Here is a 20756-nt window from a genome sequence, read left to right as displayed (position 1 = left end):
TAGTCTTATTTGCTATTCATATATCTTTAATGAACTGTCTAATCAAATCTTCGGTCTTTCTTTTTTAAATTGGATTGCTTTCCTATTAATGAGTTTTGAGAGTTTTTATATAGTGTGATAAAATCCTTCATCAGAAAGTGTTCTGCAAAATTTTTCTCCCAGTCTGTGGTTTTCATTTTAACAGTCTTCTTTGTGAGGATTTTTATTTTGAGATAATTGTTGATTCACATAGAGTTGTAAAAAACAGTACAGAGAGATTCTGTATACCCTTTCACCAGTTCCCTCCATAGGTAACATCTTGCATAACAATAGTACAATATCACAACCAGGAAATTGGCATTGATACAATCCGTTGATTTCACCAGTTTGATATGCAGTCATGTATGAGTGTGTGTGTTTCATTCTATGCAATCCTATCACATGTATAGATTTGTGTGACTAGCACCACAATGAAGATACAGAACAGTCTATCACAAGAATCACTTTTATAGCTGGTCACCTCACCCTTCCCCTCTTCCCTGATTCCTGTTACTCATCTGTTCTCCTTCTCTATAGTTTCGTCATTTCAAGCCAGTTCTAGGACTGGATCCTAAACCCAGCGGCTTGGCGGCGCATGCGCAGCGCTCTCCACCCTGGCCCGCCCCTCAGACTCTCCCTTTGGGCCGCCCCTCCCAAGTCACAGCCAATTAGGGAGAGGAGCCGGCTCCTCGCCGTCGCGGTGCTCCTTGGGTAGAGTCCCTAGTTACTGTTGCTAAGGCTGCGGGTTGTTTGAATTGTGGAATCGAAAGTTTTGGTACCCAGGGCCTGAGAGAGGTTGGGGTCAATGCGGAGCCGGGGTGGAGATGGTGAAGCAGACGATCCAGATTTTCGCCAGAGTGAAGCCTACTGTCCGGAAGCAACAACAAGGGGTACGGGCCGGAGCAGCCAAGGCGCGGGCGCGGCGGGGCCTTCCCGACCAGGGGGAGGGCGGTACGGGAGGGTCTGGGCCCCGCTGAGGGACTCAGTGTCGGGCGCCGGTCCTGCCTGGGATCCAGCAGACGCTGACTGAGGCACCCCAGCAGCCGAGCAGACACCAGCGCACCGTAGTCTGAGATGTAGACAGACGCAGGGAATGCACCCAGGACATTTACACTCAGTACAGCCCCGTTGGTGCAGACACTCAGGCACACGCGCCTGGGCACACGGGTTCATTCTGACACAGACTGCATGTCTGTTTGCATACACACAGAGACTGCGCCTCAGCCACACACTTACTTATTTGCATCCTTGTGGGAAATTGTCACACAGCATACGGAGATATACTCAAACTTAGGTTTTTGTATTTGGGCAAAACGTGCAAAGCAAGAGATAGATGTTCATACATGCCTGACATGATACAGAAATAGATATGCACAGAACATATGCACATTTAGTGCTTGCGCACAGAATTTGTTGACTAACCACATTGTTCTGCAGCGTAAACATGAACTTGAAATGTTCTTATTGCAGATACAGACATTTATGCACCCTGACACACAAAAAATGCTTCATTCAGAAAGCATTAACTGAGCATTTATTAGGTGCTTCCTATAGTACGCCAAGCTCAGAAGGGTACAAAGAAGGGTATGCCATTTCGAGATACTGAGCAGAGCTGCTCTGTGTGCTTCTTAGATGGGCCAAAGCATTGTTTTCTTGCCTGAAGGAGAGCATAATCATTCCTACCACAACTTGGAAAAGTGCCATTTGACACATGTTTAACCTTATTTCTGATATTCACACGAACCATCAAAAGGTGGTATAATTTCCTTCATTTTATAGATGAGGAATCTAAGTCTCAGTTTAAATAATTCCTAGCTACCCAGCTAATAAATGGTAGAGTTGTGATTTAATTAAGTTTGCTGTTTGGTTTTATTCCAGAATTTTTTGTTCTTATGACAAAATCGTTTTGCCTTTCAAAGTGAGGATTTAGGCAAGAGCAATTTGAGTGATATTGGTGAGTGCCTGGAATGAGTGTATTAGTAATAATGTTTTATCTCTATCCCATATGAAAACTTTCCCTGTATATGTGTAATATTATAGCATCTTATCATTTAGCATTTGCCTAAGGTACTTTGTGTATTTAAAACAAGAATATTGTGTGTTCAACTTCATCATCATCAGTCTCTCTATTCACGGAATACAGAGGGAGCATGAAAAGACTTCAGAAATATATATTAGCTTGTTAAAGAGCAAAGCATTGTAGAAAGGAACCCATGGGGATCTTCCTACTTTCTCTTCACTTACACTCGCAAGGTTTTTAAAAAGTGCACCCAAAAAGAAAGTGTCTCATATGCACTTTTTTCTGTACAATCTTGGGTAAAAATGTTGAACTGAGTTTCCACATACTCAGTGGTCAGAAGCAGGTGTTCAGAAGTAAGAGCATGGGTCAGTGTGGAGACACTAGGGTTGATGGAGAGTCGTGGGTTTTATACTGAACTTTCCCTTTTCTTGAAATGCGGAATTTGTATAATTTAATGTGCCTCCTTTCACATTTCTTTGGTAAGATTCTGCTGAGTGGGTGTCTGATCCTTCCAGAAATGTTTTTAGGTGTCACAGTGTACTTTTCATAATGTCATATTCTCACTGAGATAAAACATTATACCTCACACACAAAGGAGAGAGTAAATATTGTATTACTCACCTTGCTCTTCTTAGAATCTCTTGCTTTAGCACCATATCTTTTTGCCCCCTAAAGGTTGCTTTTTTCTCTGGTTAGAAATGCTGTTTGTAGCATTAAACCATGAGTGATTTCAAAAGTATTTTCTTACTTTTCATTTTGCTGCTCCATTATTTATTAATCTTATTCCTTATTGGACACTATAATTTAAATTATAATAATTTATAGATTAATGGAGAGGAAGATATATAAAGTGAACTTCTGGTAATTTACAAAGGGAATGCCTTTCATTTGCCTAGTGCTTTTGCATATCAACCATGTTCATATTCATCATTGCATTTGATTTGCTTATCTTCTATTTTATAAAATAAATAGAAATTTATTATCTTAAATAAAAATTTTCATGCCTAAGGGTAGAAAACCAATAAGTGAGACTAAACAAGTTTTCTGGTTGTAAGAGGCTTTTCTTAGTGCTCCAAAGAATGGCTTAATCAAAGGGACGGAGTTCATTATTACCTCCAACCCCATCCATGCTCCTTTCTGTCTCCTGGTGGTTTGGACTCCCTCTGCCTTCGGAGCACTGGGTAATACAGGGGGTATTCTGGTTGTTTGTTTGTTTTTTAATGGATGGCACCTCTCGCTCCTGTACGTTTCATGTTTCATGCATCCCTTTTACTCACCTGTCTAGCCATTAAGCTTTTTTTTTTAATGTAGCACCCTACAGGACATACTTTTAAAACATCTCTTGAGGAAACATAGTCAGAAAGCCATGAACCTGAAGCCATTACTTGCTACAAATAATTTTATTTTACAGAATGACTTGAATATGTGAAGTCTTCACATTTTAAGTGAAAGATTTCAATAAAACCTGCTTAGGAAAAGTATTCAGACTTTCTGGAGATTGGACAGGCTTTTACTTGCTTAAGAATATGACTTTTCCTCCATAATCAAACATCTAAACGGGTCTTAAACAGGAAGTATTGCCTGTTAGAATTTTATTTCCTGGTGAAAGACAAGTAGTCTTTTTTAGAAACCTCTAAATCTGATGACTAACACTTTTTATGGTGTATTATAAAATGCTTTTATTTCCATTACATCATTTGATCCCTACAACAATCTTGTGACAGAGGCAATTCTGTTTTTCCTAATTTGATGTGTAAGGAACTGAGGTTCTAAAAGTGGTAGTTGGTCATGTAGTTGGTAAAACTGAGCTCAGCGTTAGACCCAGGTCTTTTGACACTAAGTCTTATGCTTTTTCTTATTCCACCTCTTTGCAGGTTTGACTCTTGGGATTTTCCTGGCAAATAAATAGAGAAGTAGGTAACCAAGAAGAGAATCAGAGAATGTTACAGTTTTAAGGGGCTTGATTAAGACCTTTCATTTCCATATAAGCTTAGAGAGGTTAAGTGATTTACCCCAGGTCCCTTTCTAATTAGCGGCCGAGCTGGGACAAGAACCTTGAAAACAACATCAAAGACATGAATTATATGTGCCTTTTGAAACCATATGTCTTTCATCAAATGTCTGGTCATGTCCCATGGAGGTTTGGGGGTCTTTGAACATTACTTGAATTAGAGTATTCTTGTGAGCTCTCTCAAAGGGCTCACACCCTACTCCTTTTATCTCTACATCTAGCATTTTGTAAATTCTCAGAAATGTTTGTTGGATAAAGTAAAATTTTAATTTTTCATGCGCAATCCCAAGGCAATCTTAGTTAATATTCTGATTTCAAGGCAATTGTTTTCACAACAAGCGCAGTAACAACAGAGACACTCAAATGCTCAAATTTGAATTTTAGATCATTCAAAGATGACTTGAACTTTGATAGAGTATTGATAAAGGTTTTAGCTCTTGTTCCGTTCCATATATTTGTTTGAGTCCACACAGTTCAAAGAGGAAAATTATCCAAGTTATACTACATTATGACTTTTTATCCTAAAAGTACAATTTTTTTATACTATTATCATTCATGTCATAATGCCATGGTCATAATGCAAGCCATAATTTTATCATTTGTTGCTCATTTTTTTGTTCATACTTACAGATTTATTCCATAGATGAAGATGAAAAATTAACACCTAGTTTGGAAATCATCTTACCTCGTGATTTGGCAGATGGATTTGTGAATAATAAGCGAGAAAGCTACAGATTTAAGTAAGTTTCTCTTTCTCCTCCTTCTTGTTTTGTTATTGGACTAACTCTGGTACTGAATTAATGTCCACCGTGAAATCATGAGCACTATTTCTTGTGGAGAATATAGTATGGCTCTCTAGCTCTAGTACATAGAGCTCACATAGTCTTTTTACTGCTATGCCCAAGGTTAAAAGAAGTGTGTATTTCTTTATCCAAGACTATATCCCAGATGTCAGCCTTTTTTTTTTTTTCCTGTTTGGCTCTTTGTGGTTTAGCACTTACAGGAATTTTAGTGCATAACTAAACTTTATTGAAGATAATCATTTAAGGTACAACCTGTATGTTGCATAGGTGAACTTTCTGTATAATGTAAAGTACATATTGACCTCATATCTTCTCTATATCTGTGCTGTCCAGTATAATAGACACAAGCCACATGCAGCTCTTGCCCTTGAAATGTGGCTAGTTCAAATCGAGATGTGCTATGAGTAAAAAAAAAAAATCAAGGATTTCAAAGACCTAGTCCAAAAAAGAATAGAATGTAAAAATATCTCAAGAAATTTTTCATATTGATTATATATTATTAAAATTAACTTCACCTGTTACTTTTTACTTTTTTATTAATGTGGCTACTAGAAAATTTAAAATGACATACATGGCTTGCATTTATGGTTTGCATTACTTGTCTTTTGGACTGTGCTGAGCTGTACGGTGTGGGTGGAAAGCACCAAACGGCCACCCATGGATTGTGTCAGTGCCTTTGGCCTCTTCAAGTAGCCAGGCCTTCAATTTTGGGATCATGGCTATTTAACACTATCTCTATTTTCCAATTTTTTCTCCAGTCAGATATCTTTAATCCCTACTTTTGCTTTTTTTTTGAGACGTTTGAGCAGAAGTTAAACAATATTTAATGTCTGGCCCAAACCTAGGTGGTGGAATTCTGAGTGCTTCCACTCAGAAGTGGAAGTCTAACTGCTCGCTTGCTTTTCTCCCCGGGCTGTTTTACACTGATTCTCTTTTGAGACTTGCCCTTACCCTTTGGGTGAAACCAGACCAGATATTTTATATGATTTTGTCTCTGCCTCTCTTTTATGCTTACTTGCTTTTATTATTTTTGATTCATAAAAAATCCTTTCTGGTCTTCACAACACTACCCCTTTGTGTATCTCTCATTTATTTATCATTCCCCCATGCCTTCTTATCACATGACCTTTTGCAATAAGTATAAGCAGAGATTACTAGCACATGGCTACCTAGTAAAGGTCTTCCCCTGATCTTTAAGTTCTTCCCCCCATTGCCTTTCACTGTATCCTTTCAGGAATAGCCTTATAGCACATGATTTAGTTTTTGTAAGGGAGCTCTCCCATGAATGTAAACATTCTCGATATCTTAGTACCTCAGGGCAGCTGGCCTAGCTCAGTCTCTATAAAGCAGTAAAGTGCTGAAACATTTTATTCAGCATCATTCTGTTTGATGTTAAGAAATTGACTATGTTTCTAGCTACTGATACCTTTCAAAGTATTATTTACGTTATATAGGTACAAACAGATTCATTTAAACATGTCTATTTCAAAAGCCCCATTTGCTTATTTTTAAGTCTCTGAATCATTCTTTCTAATTCTCTGAATCAAAAATATTGGTTTTAGTATTTTAAATAAATAAGTTAATAAAACATTTTACTTTTATGTATATATAGATATTTAAGAATTTTAAAGTATATCCCCCAAGTAAATTCATTCACTCAATAAATATGTTATTTGATCACCCACTGTGCATTTTTATAGGTTCTAGTAATAAAACAAGAAACACAAAATCCCTGCTCTCATAAGCTTACATTTTAGTGGGAGGAGATAGAAAAACAGATAAATAAGTAAAATATACTGTAAGTCAGAAAGTGGTAAGTGCCATGGAGAAACATAAGACAGGAAAGAGGAATAAGGAATGTTGGGATGAGGGTGGGAGATGAGACGACTTTAATATTTAATAGGGCTGCCAGGGAAGGCATATGGTAAAGGTGGCATTTGAACAAAGGCTTGAAGGAGGTGAGGAAGGCAGTCATTCAAATATCTGAGGGCCAAGAATACCAGGCAAAGGAAACAAGTACAAAGTTCCTGAGAGAGGAGAGTGCCTGGCGTATTTCAGGAACAGTAAAGGGCTCATGTGATTGGGGTGAAGTAAGTGAGGGGCAGAGGGTAAAAAGATACAACAAAGAGGCAGGAAGGCAGCTAGATTAGACAGAGCCATTCTAAGGACCTAGGATTTTTCCCAACGTGCTATAGGAAAGCAATGGAGGGTTTTGAGCAGAGGAGTGAAATAATCTCACTTAGTTTTAGGAGGAACAGACTTGTTGACACATAGAAAATAGATGTAAGGGGGCAAGGGAGACCAGTTAAGTTATGCAATAACCCAGGCAAGAAATTATGGTAGCTTGGGCCAGGATGGTAGCAGTGGAAATGTGGAGAAATAGTTGGATTCTAGATGTATTTCAGGGTCAGAGCTGACAGGATTTGCTGGTGGATTGGATATAAAGTGCAACAGAAAGAGAGGAGTCAAAGATACTCAAGGGTTTTTTTTTTTTTTTTTTTTTTTTAATTTTTTTATTAATCAAAAAAAAGAAAAGAAATTAACACAACATTTAGAAATCATTCCATTCTACAAATGCACTCAGTAATTCTTAGTATCATCACATAGATGTATGATCATCATTTCTTAGTACATTTGCATCGATTTAGGAAAAGAACTAGCAAAACAGCATAAAAAGATATAGAATGTTAATATAGAGAAGAGAATTAAAATAATAATACTAATAAAATATATATATATATATATAAAAAGGAAAAAGAAAAAAACAAAACCAAAAGATACAAACACACAAACAAACGAACAAAAAACCATATTTCAGGTGCAGCTTCATTCAGTGTTCCAACCTAGTTACATTACACTTAGGTATTATTGTGCTGTCCATTTTTGAGTTTTTGTATCTAGTCCTGTTGCACAGTCTGTATCCCTTCAGCTCCAATTACCCATTATCTTACCCTGTTTCTAACTCCTGCTGGTCTCTGTTACCAATGATATATTCCAAGCTGATTCTCAAATGTCGGTTCACATCAGTGGGACCATACAGTATTTGTCCTTTAGTTTTGGGCTAGACTCACTCAGCATAATGTTCTCTAGGTCCATCCATGTTATTACATGCTTCATAAGTTTAGTCTGTCTTAAAGCTGCATAATATTCCATCGTAGGTATACGCCACAGTTTGTTTAGCCACTCGTCTGTTGATGAACATTTTGGCTGTTTCCATCTCTTTGCAATTGTAGATAATGCTGCTATAAACATTGGTGTGCAAATGTCCGTCTGTGTCTTTGCCCTTAAGTCCTTTGAGTAGATACCTAGCAGTGGTATTGCTGGGTCGTAATCCATTCTGCCATTCTATGTCTTTTGATTGGGAAATTCAGTCCATTAACTTTTAGTATTATTACTGTTTGGATAATATTTTCCTTTACCATTTTGGCTTTTGTATTATATATATCATATCTGATTTTCCTTCTTTCTACACTTTACTCCATACCTCTCTCTTCTGTCTTTTCGTATCTGACTCTAGTGCTCCCTTTAGTATTTCTTGCAGAGCTGGTCTCCTGGTCACAAATTCTCTCAGTGACTTTTTGTCTATAAATGTTTTAATTTCTCCTTCATTTTTGAAGGACAATTTTGCTGGATATAGGAGTCTTGGTTGGCAGTTTTTCTCTTTTAGTAATTTAAATATATCATCCCACTGTCTTCTAGCTTCCATGGTTTCTGCTGAGAAGTCTACACATAGTCTTATTGGGTTTCCCTTGTATGTGACAGATTGTTTTTCTCTTGCTGCTTTCAAGATCCTCTCTTTATCTTTGAGCTCTGACATTCTAACTAGTAAGTGTCTTGGGGAACGCCTATTTGGGTCTATTCTCTTTGGGGTGCGCTGCACTTCTTGGATCTGCAAATTTAGGTCTTTCATAAGAGTTGGGAAATTTTCAGTGATAATTTCTTCCATTAGTTTTTCTCCTCCTTTTCCCTTCTCTTCTCCTTCTGGGACACCCACAACACGTATATTTGTGCGCTTCATATTGTCATTCAGTTCCCTGATCCCCTGCTCAAGTTTTTCCATTCTTTTCCCTATAGTTTCTGTTTCTTTTTGGAATTCAGATGTTCCATCCTCCAGTTCACTAATTGTAGCTTCTGTCTCTTTAGATCTACCATTGTAGGTATCCATTGTTTTTTCCATTTTTTCTTCTTTGTCCTTCACTCCCATAAGTTCTGTGATTTGTTTTCTCAGATTTTCTATTTCTTCTTTTTGTTCAGCCCATGTCTTCTTCATGTCCTCCCTCAATTTATTGATTTGGTTTTTGAAGAGTTTTTCCATTTCTGTTCGTATATTCAGCATTAGTTGTCTCAGCTCCTGTATCTCATTTGAACTATTGGTTTGTTCCTTTGACTGGGCCATATCTTCAATTTTCCGAGCGTCATCCATTATTTTCTGCTGGTGTCTGGGCATTTGATCAGATTTCCCTGGGTGTGGGACCCAGCTGGTTGAAAGGTTTTTCTGTGAAATCTCTGGGCTCTGTTTTTCTTTTCCTGCCCAGTAGGTGGCGCTCGTGGCGCTCGTCTGTCTGCACGGCAGTCGGCCCGGGAAACCGCGCGTGGAGGCGGGGGTCGCTGGCCACCGCGGCTTGGGAGAGTGCCGGTCCTAATTGCCCAGCTGACCCGAAACGCCAAGCGTGACGGGAGGGCCCCGCTATCCAACGTTCCCAGTCAGACCGGGGAGCCACGTGCGTGGAGGGGACCCCAGTCGCCAGCCGCCCCGGCCGGGAAAACGTGCGCCCCTCGGGTATCTCACCGCAGCAGATTCTCCCTGCCCGTTCAGCTGTTCCAGAATGGGGTACGCTGTCTTTTTGGTCTCTGTCGTGACTCCGGGAGCTGTTTCGTATTGTTTCTGTTTCTTTAGTTGCTTTTCTGGAGGAGGAACTAAGACCCGCGCGTCTTACTAAGCCGCCATCTTCTCCGGAAGTCCTTCAAGGGTTTTTGAACTGAACATTTAGAAGGAGAGGATTGTCATTTACTGAGGGCGAGGCAGGAATAACAGGTTTGGGGTGGGAGAAGATCAGGATGTGCTAAGTTTGAAATGGCTTGTAGAAAAAAAGTATCCAATAAATGAAACCATCTTAATAAATGAAAGGGCCACCTAGGAATCATGAAACCTAAGTTATGTTTGAAGGTATGTTATTGATTATCTCTAGGACCATGAATAAATTAGTTTTTTCTATGTGGGCCTCAGTTTTAGACCAAAGTTACTAAAATCATTTCTGACTCTGTGATTTTATTTTGTTCTTCAGTGTTTTTCAGGATATAGCTGATCACAATGCTTTTCAGATTAGTAATGTAGAAATATTACACTGTAAAAATTAAAATACTTTGGGATGATGATATATATTGTGTAAAACACACTGCATGATTTATTGCAGTGAACATTGGTGCAAAAATCTTCACTTCTAAAAGGTTTTGGAAAAAGCCAATAAAACAGATCTGGATTACTTTTATTTCTCCTGCCCATTATTTTTATTTATTTATTTTTTTGCATGAGCAAGCATTGGGAATCGAATCCTGGTCTTTGGCATCTGCCTATTATTTTAAATAGTGGAAGATGTCATTTAACCTCCAAAAAATTCAACATGCTTTATAGGTATCATACTAGAATTACATAGATTACATTTTACTCTAATTTTAGCCCTGTTCAAAGTTCCTGGTACATGAACTCAGTATTTGAAGTACTCAGTACATGTTTATAGAATGAATAGATCAATTAGTAACTGAAAATGCAGTAATTAATTTTGCATAAGGTACCTTTTCAGATAGAATCTGTGTTTGACTCAGTGTCTTCTTTAAAACTCCTGTATTCCTTTGGATTACATGGTAGTAGATGTCATTCCTATTACTTGGGCAAGTGGGGCAGGGGGTGGCTAATTGATTCACTCAGTCATTACTGCCCTGGTAAAAGAAGCAAATCAGCCTATCATTGTCCTCAAAAGTACTGCTGAGTCTGTGCTTAGATTTCATAGTAGACAGTTCTCTAAAGAGCTCCTCAGCAGCCATGACCCCTGTTATGTCAGTGTTCATATTTGAAGCTGTGATACATCTATAGAATTCTGAAGAATGTCCTAGGATGGGGCAAATATGGCTGCCTAATATGTAATCATGCCTGCTAAATAACATAGTAGACAGAGTGCCCTGGAAATTCTGTTTGTATACAGTTTCATTACTTGCTTCGCCAAATAAAGGCGCTATAGGGATCTTTTGAAGTTAATGTTGACTAAAGATTATATTTCCAATCCAGCTCCAAACACCCTTCTGTGAACTCCTCAGTAGTGAAAATGGTCCTACAGTTTATTTGGCATCTCAACTTTAATTGACCATGTGCCCAGTTCTCATGTAGAAAGCTGCTTAGGTTATCTTCAAGATGTTTTTTTTTAAGTTTTTTTTTAATCTGCAGAAAAGATGGAAGAATGGTCCAATCAATACTCATACACTTTGTGGGAGATTCACCAGTTGTTAGCGTTACCCCATTTGCTTACCCTTTTTCTCTCTCCCTCTCTGTTGTTCTTTGTCATCATGGTGTTTTCATAGGGGCCATACTTGCTGGTAGAAACTTACCACACTGTAAAAAATAGGCTGTCTCCTACCGCAGGTATTGCTCTGTGCTTGTGATCCCATTACTAAGGTAAGTCAGAGTAGCATTACAAGAAAAATGAACTTGACACCATACCACCTCCCTGTGTCCCTAGCCACAGCCAATCTGATGAAGACTTCTCTTTGCAAGGCAGGTCTATCTAAATTTACTTTTTGTTTTTGCATGGGCAGGCACCAGGAATCAAACCTGGGTCTCCAGCATGGAAGGTGAGAACTCTGCCACTGAGCCACTGTGGCCCGCCCTTAAATTTACTTTTTACTTTAGAATCACAGTCAACAAAACAAAATGAAATCATCTTAAAAATTAAGTGCTGCTGTTAGGATGCAATACCTAATTTGTGGAAAATACATTCCAGTTCAGAAATTTAGAACTAAGTTCAGTAATCATGCATTTCACCATTGCTTTCCTTACTTACAGGTCAGACATTAGAAGTTCTTTGGCTATTTGCATCCTGTTCTTGGGTTTCCATTTCATGCAGTTATCTAGATTTGAATTTGATGCCAATAGCAGACACTGTCTCTCTTGAGAGCTAAAAAACACACAGTTTATTATTTGGTTCAAAACTGCTGCAGTTTTTCAGAGGGATTTATTGTGCAGATCTTGTCAAAGCAATACTGTTTACCAACCATTTGAACACAGGAGTACAACAGCACAGTGTGGTTGGGACTACAGGGCAAACATTGTGTTAAGTTAAGTAAGCCTGTGATGTAAATAGAGGCAGCTTACAAAGTAGAAAAACAAGATGTATTAATCCTATGGTGTTTGAAGTCTCAGCTTTTAAATACTTATCATTTTAATATTTGCAGATTTCAAAGGATTTTTGATCAGGATGCAAACCAAGAGGCCATTTTTGAAAACATTTCCAAACCAGTTGCTGAGAGGTAGGATTTCCCACATTTTGTTCAGTTGGTTAGTGGTTTTTCATCTTGTCTTTGATTCTCAGATAGTTGTGGTAATGTGCTTCAGTATATCAATTATATACTCAGTCTTCAGGGAATGTAATGATGACAGCATTAATACCTTATATTCATATAGACTTTATAGCTTTACAAATGACTTTTACCTCTTTCATCTTATTTAAATTCTGAGCCTCAAAATAGACAAGTGGAGGTAGACAGCATAGCTATTATTACTCCTGTATTAGTCAGGGTTTTCTAGAGAAACAGAACCAACAGCAGATATCTGTATATATGTGATTTCTAAAAGTGTCTCATGCAACTGTGGGGATACAAGAATCCAAAATCTGCAGGGCAGGCTGCAAGGCTGGCAACCCTAATGAAGTTCCTCAATGGACTCTACAGGAGAGGCTGGCTGGCTGAAGTGAAAGTTCTCTCTTTTCCCTTAAAAGTCTTCAACTGATTGGCTCCAATCCAACTGACTGTATTTTCTCATAGTAGAAGACACACTATTAGTTGATTGTAGATATAACCAGCCCCAGGTGCAACTAACTGACTAATGATTTAATAAAGCAGTCTTCTGGTTTATCAACCAGCCACAAAACATCCTTGCAGTAATGCATAGGCCAGTGCTTGCCTGACCAGACAGCTGGATACTATCATCTGGCCAAGTTGACGCCTGAACCTAACCATCACAATTCTCATTAAAAAAATATATAAACTGAGGATTGCAGAGATTAAGTAGCACTTCTCAGGGTTACATAACTATCACTGGCAGTGTCTTAGTTGTTTTTCTAGTTATTAGGTCAGTGCTCTTTCCTCAGAACAATATTTCAAACACATGGTTGGGTGGGTGAAGGATGAGATGTGCTTGGCACCTAGGAGGCCTGATGATGGTTGTCCAGTAGTAGGGCCTTCAAGAGTGGCTGTATAGAAATGTAAGAACTACACTTTAAAACTTGGGCCTTAGCTTCATTGGTCCCTTTTGTTTCTATAGAGCCAGTAAATCCCAGGCTGCCAATGTTAGACCAAAATCACGAAAATGCCAGATAAACCAAAATGCCGATTTATTCATTTATTTTGGCCAAGTCTCCTCATGACTATATTCTCAAGCCCTTTGATAAGCACACTGTCCTTTGTAGAAATTTGTGTAGGAAATAACTACTAATAAGGTTGCATTCTTAGCCTGGAATCATAGTTTTAATGTTCTAATAACCCCGAGATATATCCATCTCCATAATGAAAATAAAAAATATATCTGCATATCTGTGAACCTATTTTTCAATTCCACTAATCAGTATACCTTTTGCCATGGACATTGCTGGAAACACATTGCCAAATTTTCTCTTTCAAATTCCTGTTTTAGAACTCCTACTCAAACCTAGCCCTTCTCTTTTAATACAGCCTTCCTTCACACTGGGTGAAATACAATCTACTGGACTTTAACTATTTTAATTATAATCACAATCCATAACACCTCCTTAGATTAATTAAATGCAGGTCTCCTTGATTGGATGCCAGACATTTGTAAAATTCCCTTTAGTAATCATTTGGGTTGCATCATTTTTCAGATAGCTGATTTTGTGTTTTGTTTTGAAATATCCTAAAATCATTCTGAGAGAGAACCTTAGTTTCTGTTTCATGGATGCCTGTTTTTTCCTCCAGTTAATGTCTGTATCTTCCATCTGATACAGATCTTTGTCCACTAGCTACTGCCCCTTTAGAAAATTTCTTTGAAATGGTTAACTATATTCACTACTCTACTTTCTCTCTTGAGAGCTGTTCTGTCAAGTTTTGGTTCCCATCACTTCACTGAAATTGCTTTTGTCAAAGTCAACCATAGCTTCTATTTAATAAATCTAGTAACAGTCATTTCTCAGTCTGCATGCTGTTTGATCTGTCAGTTGTTTTGACACAGTTGATTCCAATATCCTCCTTGAAATACATTCTTCACTTTGCTTCTAAGATACCACACTCTCCTGCTTTTCCACTGATTTTACTAGCTACACCTTCTCAGTAAATTTACTTAGCTTTAACTGTAAACAGTAACCAATTACTTCTGCTGTTCCATTTGCCTGGAGTTTTGTTCCTTCAGAAATCTGCATGGCTGCTTCCTCAGCTTCTTAAGATATTTGTTCATATGTCACTTCCTATATTAGTTTCCTTTACTACCCTATTTAAAATTGCACCCTCTCCCCCTTCCCTGTCTTCATTGTTTTTCTAGCACTCATTACCATCCAACATGCTGTACAGTTTGATTATTTATTAGTTTTTTTTGACTATCTGCCCTCCACTGGAACAAAAACTCTGTGAAGGAGAGGGTTTATTTTGTTCACTGGCTTGACAAAGACATCCAACTCAATGTTGACAGGATTTAAAAAATAGACAAAAACATTTTTATCCCAGCAGTTCAGGTTGGTCCTAGAGGAAGATATCTTTTATCTGTAGGGAATATTTCTCTTTGTCCTTTTTAATGCTTCTCTCCTTGAATTCCATTTTCTCTGTTTTTGGTTTTTTGTTTTTGTTTTTCTTCTTTTTGATTGCATTTTTCTCTGAAACAATTTTTTAAATTTTTTTCGGTCAGTCCTTATCTGGCTTATCTTTCTCCATCTCTTCATTCAATCTTTCTGTGACATTTTGTTTTTATGTATGGGCTGGGTAAAAATAAATTAGCTGACTTTTGCCATTTAGCCAAACCCAGAGTCCTGATCTTTAATTGGTGACTTTAACCTGTTTATATTTATTATGATTACAGTAATAGGGTTTGGGACTATTCCTCCTATCTTGTTTTGTTGTTTCCATTTTGTTATACCGCAGTTTCTTTTCTTTTCTTGCTTTTTGTTGGGTTGACTTTACTCTTTGTTGTTGTTACTGAAGCTGTGCATTTTCTTCCCTAGGACAGAACTTAAATGCCCTTAGTGGTTATGCTTAAAGTTTAACTTCAGATTTTATTTAAACTTAGTTATATTTTTCTTTAATCTAAAATTTATCTTTTTATCTAGCTCTTCCTTCTTAACTGATTAAAAACCTCAGCACACTTTTACTCTGCCTCTCCTACTCCTCCCACCGTTTCCGGTGTTGAGATCAACTGAGGTTTTATTCTGGATTGTTAGTAATCATTTTAATTATCAATATTTATTTCATTTTAACTCTGAGCTATATGGGTTTCTTTGTTTATCCCTGTTTCTTGTACTCATTCCTATTCTTGGATTCCTTTTTGGTGTTGCTGGCAATCACCCTCTGCTAGTTTTTTTTCAAGAGAGCTCAAGAGTGGGGAACTTTCTTAAGCCTTCCATGTCCCTTGATAGTTAAATAGTAGTTTGACTGGGTGTAGAATTCTAGGTTGAAAGTTGTGCTGGTTTGAATGGATGTATGTACCCTAGAAAAACCATGTTTTAATTCCAATCCCATTTTGTAAAGGCAACTGTTTCTTCTAATCCCTATTCAGTACTGTATGTTTGAAACTATAATTAGATCATCTCCCTGGAGATGCAATTTAATCAAGAGTGGTTTTTAAGATGGATTAGGTTGAGGCATGTCTCCACCCATTTGGGTGGGTCTTGATTAGTTTCTGGAGTCCTAGAAAAGAAGAAATATTTTGGAAAATGAGAGATTCAGAGATTGCAGCGCAGAACGACATAGCCACAAGAAGCAGAATCCACCAGCCAGTGACCTTTGGAGATGAAGAAGGAAAATGCCTCCTGGGAAACTTCATGAAACAGGAAGCCAAGAGAAGAAGCTAGCAGAAGATGCCATATTTGCCATGTGCCCTTCCAGATGAGAGAGGAACCCTGATTGTGTTCACCATGTGCTTTTCCAGATGAGAGTAGACTCTCATGGTGTTTGCCGTGTGCTCTTCTACTTGAGAGAGAAACCCTGAACTTCATCAGCCTTCTTGAACCAAGGTATCTTTCCCTGGATGGATGACTTTGATTGGACATTTCTATAGATTGATTTTAATTGGGACATTTTCTTGGCCTTAGAACTATAAACTGGCAACTTATTAAAGTCCCCTTTTAGAAAGCCATTCCTTCCCGGGTATATTGCATTCTAGCAGCTAGCAAACTAGAACAAAAGTGCTTTTCTCTCTGAACTGTGGAGATATTGCTGCATTGTCTCTGCATAAAGTGTTGTTGAAAAGATGTCAGGGTTAATCTGACTCATTTCTTTTTGGGAAATACTGTTTTTACTTTCTGATTGATTTTAAGGTTTTTTTTTAAAGAAATTTCATATCAATGGTTTAGTTGTGGATTTTGTGTGTGTGTTATTCTTGTCTCTCATTGAACATTTCAATTGAAAAATTCCTGTTTTCAAATTTAAGTGCCATCAGATTAATACTTTTTTGGGGGAGGGGGTCCAGGGTCCGGGAATCAAACCCGGGTCTCTCGCATGCAAGGCGAGCATTTTACCACTGTACCACCCATATACCCTGATACTTTTTTTGATAACTTAAAAAAAGAATTTCCTTCCTTTTAATATCCCTATGATTCTTTCTGAACCTTCTGTTAGATACAACATTAGAACTACCAATTTTACGTTCAAATATTTTAACTGTTCATTCGTAGTTCCTATGTCTTTGTCCTTTTGTATGGAGTTCTGGAAGAAATCATCAACTCAATTTTCTAGCATGGTCATTTGTGTTTTAGTCATGACTATTCCAATATTTATCCTACCTCTTATAATTCTTTATGTTTAAAATTTGTTTTTCATGAAAATAGTCTATTATTCATTATGGATGTGATCTTCTTTCATAGCCTTCTGAATATAATTGTTATCCTCTTTTTTTAGATTTTAGGTGGGGTTTCTGTATACTTTTTCTTTAGGTACACGCTCTTCTTCCACTGTTGAGTTCAGTGCCTTGCTTTCCTGGTGCACCTTTTCTCAGATATTTGGCAGTGCTTAGTGGGGGCACATCTTTATAATTTAAGAGTCCTGTTTACCAGCTTGAGAATGCCATTTCTGTTCACTGTGGCCCACCCTAGTGTTTGTGGGGAAAGGATGGCACATATTCTATACAGGTGTGCCCTCAGTTTGTCTGCTATGTGAGGGCCTTCCTTCTTCCTGGGTGTTGCTCACCACCAAGGGCTCCATTTGGTATCCAAAATGCTACTCTGCAGAAATGTATGTCATGACAGTAAATAGAGAGATGGGTCAGATTCACATTTTCCTTTGTTTCATCTCTGAAAGAGGATTATTAAACTAATTAATTTACTAAATTAAGTGCCCAGGGGCGGATCACTATTTTCATTGACTTGAAATATGTCATATAAAGTATGTTCACATGTTAAGCAAGCATGAATTGTGTGACTTTGGATTGGTGAAACAAAATATTAATAAAGTCTCATTTATATACAGTATTTGAAATGATATTTATCCCCATAAATTGAAAACCAGTTTTTAAAGGATTACATAGTTTGGCAGGCCTGGTGAATGGAAACTATACTACTTTCGATGTTAAACAGAAATACCTGCAATTCCTGATAAAGATTAGCCTTCAGGAACACATAAAGTCTGGCCGATCTAAGTAGGCCCTTTAATGCTATTCTATTGGGTTAACACATTGTGGCTTAATTCTATTTACTGTATATAACTAAAACTAATTAAACTTTTCAAGATTCTCAAACTCAGGAACCTCACTAATTTAGATTTAACTTTTCCTAGTTATTCCAAATCAGTGATAACATACTGCCTGATTGTTCAAAATAATGGTGAGAAGTTATAAAGCTTTAACTAATTTTGTATCATTGAAACTTAAAGTAAAAGAATCTTTGTGTTTATTCATTATTTATTACTTCTCTATTAGCAAGTACATCATCATGCTGCCTCTTACTCTGGTTGTTCTGAAATCCTATGTTTATTAATAACACGTAAAAACTACCTTTTACTCATTAATTTTGTTCATTGAATTTTGGATCAATATTTATAATAACACTTAGTAAATCCACAAATGTGAGTGGTATTTGAGTATATTTTAAAAAGTGCACAGTTTTACCTGATATTTCACCTGGCATTGTGCTTCTAACACGCAGTACGTGGCTCTCTGGAATATGTGGTGTTCTATGAGAGAACACCTGAAGCCACAGGTTAACAAACATGCTACATCATCCTGGAATGCCGATTTTACTTAAATATTTAAAGAGAAAACTTTGAAGTCTTTAGACTTTTGTGAGGTTTTATCACATGCATCTGCAAATCTGGCAAAAATCTCATCATTCATGTTTTACATAGAAGTTTGGGCTTTTGTAATTTATTTTGTATGCAGTGAGTGAGTTGGGGAAAACTTGGAAATTTGGTGGAACGTGGTGGTTTGGTCTGTGTAGTGGCATCAAAGTAGAAAGGTGCAGACCACAGTGAGAATCGGTCAGACGGTAACCAAGCCCTCATAGGTAGTTCTGGGAAGCCAAGCTGTATGTACTGCAACAAGTCCAATCACGGTGATTTTTGACAGGCTGACCTGTCACCTTCGGGATCATCGTTTTTTAACCTTTGATTCTACCAGTGATAAACAATATAAAGTACAGCTGCCGTTCAATTTATATAAAGAAGGAGGTGAAGGGTAAAAGGAAGCTCCCAGGGCTACCATCATAGACTTGGAGAAGGATGTTTTTGTAGACCTGAGCACCTGTTCAGCTGGGTATAAAGCCAGATTTGGTGGAGAGGATTTTCCCATGGGAGGGGCAGTATTCCTCTCGCAGTGGGTCAGGACAAAGGCCCAACAAGTCTTTGGGTGGCAGGAGCCACCTGGGTCAAGAGTAGCACAGAGTAGTGAAGCTGTGAGACTCTAACCTTTGGCTATTTGGGGAACATACACTGCTAGTGGTGCTAGGGGTTGCATAGTTCATCCAGTGGTAGTAGCTTAAGCAGAGAGGAGATCCTGCAACTTCAAGATAAGGAAGCCAGAATGGGGAAGAAGGAGGGCCATAAAAGGGTGTTTTATAAAAACAGTTATTAGTCAGTTATTCATCTCTGTGTGTTTGTTCATACTTCTATCTGGTCTGACTCAAGAAATTTGCCATTGAATATAGGTAACCTAATTCTGGCCTTAGCTGTGCAATTAACTCACTGTGTGACTCTGAGTTAGGCACATCATTTCTGAATCACTTGTCCCATCTGAAAAAGGAAGATGCTAATAATATCAAGGTTGCAAGGTTGTTTTGAAGATGAAATGGAATAATGCATATGAATATAGTTCATGAACTGCAATGTCCTATTCAATGTATAGGATGAAAAATTAGAAGTATTTATTCTTTTTGCCCTTTAAAAATATGTCCGGAGGCTTCTAGTTCCAGAACAAGAAGGAGAAGACACATTTTTCTCTCTTCTCATTAAGTACAGTTACAAACCTTGGACACTGGCAAAAAAGAAGCCCTGCCTGCCCTGCCATGGTATCATGGATGCCACATGGAGAGTAGTAACAAGGCTCTTCTTCCTTTTCTAGCGAGGGAGATGTCAGTAGAGGCCTAGACAGGGGCCTGAGAGCTCACCTCCACCCAGCAGAAACAAGGCCCCTCAGTGGGTGTCAAGCGAGGCTGAGTAGGGAACCAGGCCCTTCACTTCCATCTGGCAGTGGTAAAGCAGTGTTCTCCTTCCCCTGCTGGCATGGTATCAGAGGAGACTGCCTAAACGGGAGATTTAAATAAGGTCTAGAATCTCATAATACCTAAAATATCTTAGATATAATATAAAATTATGCTTCATTCAAGAACCAGGAAAATCTTAGCTTGCATTAAAAGAGACCATCAATATATACCAACACCTAGATAACACAGATGTTGAAATTATTTTACAAGGATTTTAAAGGAGCCACCCTAAAAATGCTTCAGTGATTAATTACAAGCATGTTTGAAACAAATAAAATGCTGTAAAGTCTTGGCAAAGATATAGAAGAATTAAAGAATAACCAAATGGAAAGTTTAAAACTAAAAAAGAACAGCAACTAAAATTTAAAAAAAAAAATGTGATGAATGGGCTCAAAAGTAGAATGGGGAGGGCAGGGGGAAGAATTACTGAATTTGAAGACAGAACCATAGAAATTACCCAATCTGAAGAGCGAGAGAAAATGGGCTGAAAAAAAAATGAACAGAACCTCAGCAACTTGTGGAAATATGATGAAGGAGATAATGTTTGTGTCATCAGAGTCCTGGAAGGAACAGAGAAGGAAGATAGGACTGAAAAAAATTTAAGAAATAATGGCTGAAATTTCCCCAAATTTGGCAAAAGACCTAAAACTGCAGATTCAAGAAACTGAGTGAACCCCAAACATGATAAACTCAAATAAATTTATACCAAGAACACGTCATAATCAAATTTCAAAAAACTTACAACAAAAAAAGTTTTGAAAGTGCCAAGAAAGAAACACCTTCCTTTAGGG

At 37.9% G+C, this 20756-nt stretch overlaps 1 protein-coding gene across 6 annotated transcripts in view; it reads left to right on the top strand.

Moving 5' to 3' along the window:
• Nucleotides 1–689: 689 nt before the first annotated feature.
• KIF6 (kinesin family member 6) overlaps nucleotides 690–20756 on the top strand; it is a 454503-nt gene continuing 434436 nt past the window's right edge. For 3 of the 6 annotated variants that reach the window (XM_077161701.1, XM_077161702.1, XM_077161700.1), the window contains exons 1-3: nucleotides 690–908; nucleotides 4680–4789; nucleotides 12296–12370. In XM_077161701.1, coding sequence (XP_077017816.1) covers nucleotides 843–908; nucleotides 4680–4789; nucleotides 12296–12370 — 251 coding nt within the window. In that variant the 5' untranslated portion in view covers nucleotides 690–842. Of the gene's footprint in view, nucleotides 909–4679; nucleotides 4790–12295; nucleotides 12371–20756 lie in introns of those variants that run through there. The other 3 variants (XM_077161705.1, XM_077161703.1, XM_077161706.1) reach the window with 2 other exon arrangements.

Source organism: Tamandua tetradactyla, chromosome 5 (genome assembly GCF_023851605.1).
Source record: "Tamandua tetradactyla isolate mTamTet1 chromosome 5, mTamTet1.pri, whole genome shotgun sequence".
Lineage (NCBI taxonomy): Eukaryota > Metazoa > Chordata > Mammalia > Pilosa > Myrmecophagidae > Tamandua > Tamandua tetradactyla.
Note: the sequence above shows the minus strand (reverse complement) of the source record. Positions and strands in the feature narration are given on the sequence as shown.